The following is a 6,000-nucleotide window of genomic DNA, read 5'->3' on the forward strand; positions in this document are numbered from 1 at the left end:
CAGACCTTGAATCTCTTGAAATCGTGTTAATACTTCTGAATTTGATGCTATAAAGTGACTACTTATATTTGTGCTACTCAACAGTGCTTTTGCCTGATCTATAAGTGAATGTTTTATAAACACCTATTGAGAGAAAAAATAATGTTATATGAACTAGTTGCAATAATTGGCTGAACAGTTGGGCTTTCCATTTTTAGCTTCACTTTGGTAAGAGTGGATCTCAGACTGTTATTGGCACAAGTAACTGTCTAACTGAGTTCATCTTCACATTATGATATTGAATCAGAAAACAAAAATTCGATCTTTTAACAACTCTTATGCGTTTGGATATTCAGAAGTGTTACCTTTCAATTTATATTTACAAGACCTAGGCAACGTTGTTCTTAAGAAGTCTCAAGAATTTAGTTAGCGAAGACTGAGCAAAGGTATGAGGCATTTCCACATCGGGAACTTTCTTTCTGGAGACTAAAACTAGTGGTTTATTTGTGAATGATGTAAGATAGGACACAATTTTCTTCTTTCATTCAATTGTTTGATTGACCAAATGCTAAGTTTGGTAAGGTGATGACCCAACTAGTTTCATCCATTAGATTCTTATCGGCCAAGCAGGTCAGACAACAGAGTCACATCACAATGCTGCTATTCTCTGTGTATTTTTTTTTTTTTTGTTTTTTGTTTTTTCCTTAAGGTAGAAAGTGGGATAACAGTGGCAAAATGCTATGATCGTTTTCATTGAATTGATTGGAGCACCTTGAGAGAGATAAATCTAGGAAGCTTTCATTTCATTGGCCGCTTTTTTAACCTTTCTTTTTAAGAATATGTTTGGCTGGCGTTAGGCAACCACTAAAGTCTGTTGGAAAATTCCACTTGAAGCAGAATCTTGTTGCAATCGAGAGCTTTTGTAATGGCGTTGAAGGGAACGTACTCAAAGTTGATGCACCAAAAGATCCCATTTGCTTGAATAATAATTGGAGACTGATGAGAGATATTGTGTGGTCGCTGAAGCTTATATATCTTGAGGCCAAATCCTCAACCAGTTGCAGCAATGATGGTTGCTAATGATAATACCACAACATCCATAATGCTTACAGCTTATACCCCAATATTCTTGACTTTATATATTAAAGAAAATCACTGTTTATAGATTCTAAAATGTTTGGTGGGTGATACTTGATTGAACTATTTCAATTAAATTGGACAAGAGTCTTGGCCGTTGTTTAGTGTATTAGGACTGAAGTTTTTAAATTGGACACAGTTCAACATATTTTGTCTTATAAGTTCCACTTAGAGAGTAAAACTCATAAAAACTGACTTGTACTCAACTTCATTTCAATCCAAACCGGGCGACCAGACAAAAAATAACTAAATGCATAGATGTTAAAGAGTTGCTCAACTTGAACTTTCTTGGGTCCCTCCATGGAAAAGATTACAAGCCCCATCTCCTTGGCCGGTAATGTGAGAAAGTATTGGGTGGCAATAGTATTACTGATATCATAGTGATTTCTGTCCTTTTTTTTCTTATAATGACACCACTTTGAGTGGTTCTTCTCTATCCATTTGGCAAAGCCTGTGTGGAGGGACAATGTGCAGGGGGCTCTGTTCTATTCACCCTCAAAACTAGGCAATCCTCATGGCATGTCTTACTGGGTTTATTCATTTGGACACATTGGACTATTATTACCTGGCCGGCAAGAAAATTCATGATTTTTATTGTTGCCATTGTTTTTAGACTCTCTCAGTTTATAGTAACTACAATTCAATACGTTGCCTCCAAGGCAGGTAGTCTTGGTTGGATTTCAAACACAAAACGTTTTAAACGTTGTATTTGGATCAATGGATTTAAAATTGATGAAGTTTTTATAACATGTTGAATGTTATTTCTTTACAGAAAGTCTATTTTGCCGGCCTTAGCTCTTCACAATAAAAACAAGGCAGCTAGAACATAACAGAAGATGGTTGGATGTTAAAATAAGGCATTATTATTATAATATGAGACGAGTTGAATGTTTGATTTATGTATGTTGAAGTTTTTGTCCAATCGAACGCACCCAATGCATTGGATGTGCCCTCACAATAAAAGATAATAAGGTAGGGTTTTTGTTTCCTTCTGTTATTGACTAATAGTTAAATAAAAAACACAGGAACATGCACTGAAGTGGCATTTAATCCAAGTGTAAACAACTGAATTTTTCTTGCTGTTGGTCCCTTAGGCCTGCTGAAAACAAAGAAGACTTTGAACCATCTCAGAATTCAAAGTCTTGGTCTTGGCAATAAAACAGCAAACAAGAAACAAAGAAGTGCAACAGGGGACTTTGAATGTGCTGGAAATTTGAGGCTGAAACGCAGAGTATATTTTACTGCAACCATGGGATGGGGGGAGATCTTTATCTAAGACATTCTAGACAAGAAAGAATAATATATGAGGGTGGTTGATTTCTCTTTGGCTCATGTGGGTTTAGTCCAAAACCAAATCAGACGTTTAGAATCATGGTAGTCTTGGCCTAGCTAGCTATCAAGGAGGCATGCTTGTTGAAATTTTTTTTTTTGGGGAATTACAAAAAAAATATTACAAGCAGAACTCCCGAGATATTCCAACAGTCTTTAGATCAAAGATCAATCTCATAGTCAACGCATTTGGAAAACTAGTAAACCAAAAATGATGTTTATAATGACGCAAATTAATGAGAGCGTAACGACCATATTTGCTTCATGATATACATGTTGAACATTAGAAATCTAAAGCTGTTATGCTTGTTGAATTTCGCACATTGGTTTTTTTTTTTTTCCTTTTTATATTAAATTACAGAGGATTCCTTGATTCACAGATTTTAAATAAATAAATAACACAAGCAACAGTAAAAAAATACATAGCACTGGATAGGAAAATATGCATGAAACAGTGGATGGGAATTGAACCAAAAGAACAGTTATTGAAAGCCCATATTGTGTTATGGGCTGAAATGTTTGTTCTAGATAGGTATTATGAAAGGACTTGGGGTTGGAAGTTGATCACGGGAGGGGCTAAAGACCTTAAATAAAATTCTATCTCTTAATGGTTAGATCAATTTAGTTAGTTATTGGATTAAATTAGTTAGTTTGATCCAACGGTTATGAAATAGGACCTCATCTAATGGTTTTAGATAAGGCCCCCACTATATAGAATTACTTGGGGAAAGATCCAAAGACATAAAGTGAGAGAGATCAGAAATTCAATCCAAGCAAGTCTCTTGAAGCTCAATAATTTTCAAGCAAAAGTATGTTGTTTCATTTCACATTTTTCTTTACTACACACTGGAAAATAAAATTGAATGTTATAAAACTAAGGAGAATTGTAGACAGCAATAAGAGGAAGAGAAATACAGAGAATTTGTTCTATGAACTTGTATCAACTTATCTTATTCATCTTTGATAAGAGCCTATTTATAGGCTTACAATAGAGGTATTTAATCCATAATTTATAGCTACTAATTACAATAATAAGGGCATAGGTTACAAAGCAATAAGGGGTGGAGCTAATGGATGTTATGGTGGTCATCCATATTCCATAGATTTATAACAATGAAGATATTATACTTCAGCCTTCAGGGTTTCTCAAATAAATAAATGAAAAAAATCGAAGTTTTTCTTTTCTGAAATTTCCAAAAATTGATTGGAAAATGAATTAAAAAAGAAAAGCTAAAAAGGTTGGTCCCTTATAACTTACTTTACCATTTTAGGCGACTCAAAAGTTTAATTGTATTTCAAGCTGAAGCTGGCTGGTGTGTCTTTGCAGTAAATGAGTTCATTGCTTAGGCACAAGGATGTCAAAATCACTAAGAGTCCATTCAGCAACTTGATCAGGGTCTTTGAAAATTTCAACCCCTAAATCTATAGACATCCATTGCCTTCTAGCTGGTGGGGTTCCTGGATCCTGCAAATAAGACATCAAACCATAGCTCAACTTAGTATATGTCACAAGCAATATTGTAGCAAAATTTAATCTGTCACAGGGCAAACAATATCAAACCTGGTAAAAATAAAGTGATTGTGACAACCTCCCAACATCCAGCTCCCATGTTCTTGGATCCCCAATCCAACCCTCCCCTTGCTTTGTAGGGTATCCGTACTCACCCCAAACCGGGTGTGGCAAGATTTGCAAAATCTCCTGAGGCTGAGGGTTGCTATATGGATCACACAAGTTAAAAGGAGCCTCTAGATGCTCCCCATTCCCCGGCGAGCAGTACAAGTGATAGGCGGCATAAGGGAAGCGGGCAGTGTCATTTCGATGAACCCGTGTGCCGTTTGGGAATGTGTGGTAAGGTGGGCACACATTGAGGTTGTTTGCATGGCACCATGAGGTTGTGTTTGGATTTATGATCATTTCACTGTATCTGGTAACATCTGAAGTCACATTGCCATCACAAGGCTTCCCATTGTTCTTCCAACAGCTCCCCATGTCCATGAGGTAGAACTGGCTGCTAGGACCCCCACCTTTGATCACATTCAAGGTGAACCTCACTTTAAAATTGGGTGATTCTGGAATCTGCATTGCAATTGGCAATATTTGAGTAAACCAAGTATCTTCATCCTCAAGAAAGTTTTGCTTCCAAGCAAAAGCAAAACTTATGAAAAGTATGCTTTCCTAACAAAGATTAGCACAAAAGTTTTCTTAGATAAAACTTGTATAACTATATAAAAGGGTTACTCACAATTTTGGACATCCCTCTTGTAGGGTAATGGTAGCCACCAGAAAACCCATGTGTGGCGTCTGATCTCAAGTAAAGCATCAGCCAAGGATACTTTGCTGAAGTCCTCAAGACATGGTGGAAAACCCAGCTTCCCTCTCCAAGTTTCTTTTCCCAAGTAACAGAATGGTAAGAAATATTCCCAACCATTCCTCTGCTCAAATCTGCATCCAAATCCCATGACCCGAAAAACCGTCCCTTTAGAGTCATATCAGGCAATTGCAACTTGGTATAGTCATGGTAAATAGATGGCTGGTTCATGCACCCTTTTCCAAAACAAGGAAAGGTATTTTGATCAGGAAAGGGTCCAACTCGGTGACCATTTTTGGGGCATTTGGCAGCATAAGTGTCCATGTTGCCACTCTTGAGCATGATCATCCAGAATTGCCACGGATTTGGGGTGTCTTCAACTTGGCATTTAAATCCCAGGTACAGTTCCTTCTCTGCCGCATAAAGGTCTACGTTAAACTGAGACTCTGCCTGCAGGCCAAAGAAAGGTTCTCCCATCCTTAACTTGTTGTCTTGCTCTGTGACTCTGTGGACTAATACATAGGGCAGCTGCTGATTGCAGAAGCAAACTTCTCCTGTTATATAACAATTATACAACAACAAAAAAATACATAAGATTCATAAACCACTTCTTTTGCTTGCTCAAATTCAAGCACATTAGCGCTAAGATTGCTGAGGGAATAAAAATTTCATTGATCACATAGGTTTTATAACAAAAAGCAATCAGAATTTCCATGTGCTTCTTCTATCTTCTAATTTACATAACATAGTTCAAGTAAAGAAAGAAAAAAGTGCACAGAAACTAGAAGAGAGAAAAAAAAAAGGGATCAAAAGGAAAAGGAGAAGCTATACATACCTTGTGGCTGCGGAGTAGCTTTGTATATGTCAAAGCAATCAGCAGCCCTTGGGCTGCCAGTCTGAAGTGCTTCTTCTCCAACCTCATTGCACTGATTCCATGACTCTATCGCCACCCGTAGATTGTCCCTTCTCATCCCCGAATCACCGACGGCTGATATAAATTCATTCTCAGCCCTCACAGACAAAACCACATTGCAGAAAATGAGATTCACCAGAACAAAAACAAGAAAACAACATGAGATTTTGCTCTGTTTAGCCATTTGGTGACAAGTTAAGATATGTATATTGATGTAATGTGCATTTATATACCAAAGAAACACTGCAAAAGTTTGATTAAGTGTTTAGAATGGAAAAATGGGCAATCAAAACTTTTGATTTGAAGAGTTTTATGTTTTAGGAGAATTACTTG

At 36.9% G+C, this 6,000-nt stretch overlaps 1 protein-coding gene across 1 annotated transcript; it reads right to left on the reverse strand.

Moving 5' to 3' along the window:
- Positions 1-3,395: 3,395 nt before the first annotated feature.
- Positions 3,396-6,000, reverse strand: LOC117625742. The gene is made up of 4 exons (XM_034357283.1): positions 5,590-6,000; positions 4,689-5,308; positions 4,007-4,522; positions 3,396-3,910 (listed from the first exon to the last, which is right to left on the reverse strand). The coding sequence occupies exons 1-4, from the start codon at positions 5,849-5,851 to the stop codon at positions 3,782-3,784; spliced, it is 1,527 nt and encodes a 508-aa protein (XP_034213174.1). The 5' UTR covers positions 5,852-6,000; the 3' UTR covers positions 3,396-3,781.

The sequence above is a fragment of the Prunus dulcis genome, chromosome 4 (genome assembly GCF_902201215.1).
Source record: "Prunus dulcis chromosome 4, ALMONDv2, whole genome shotgun sequence".
NCBI lineage: Eukaryota > Viridiplantae > Streptophyta > Magnoliopsida > Rosales > Rosaceae > Prunus > Prunus dulcis.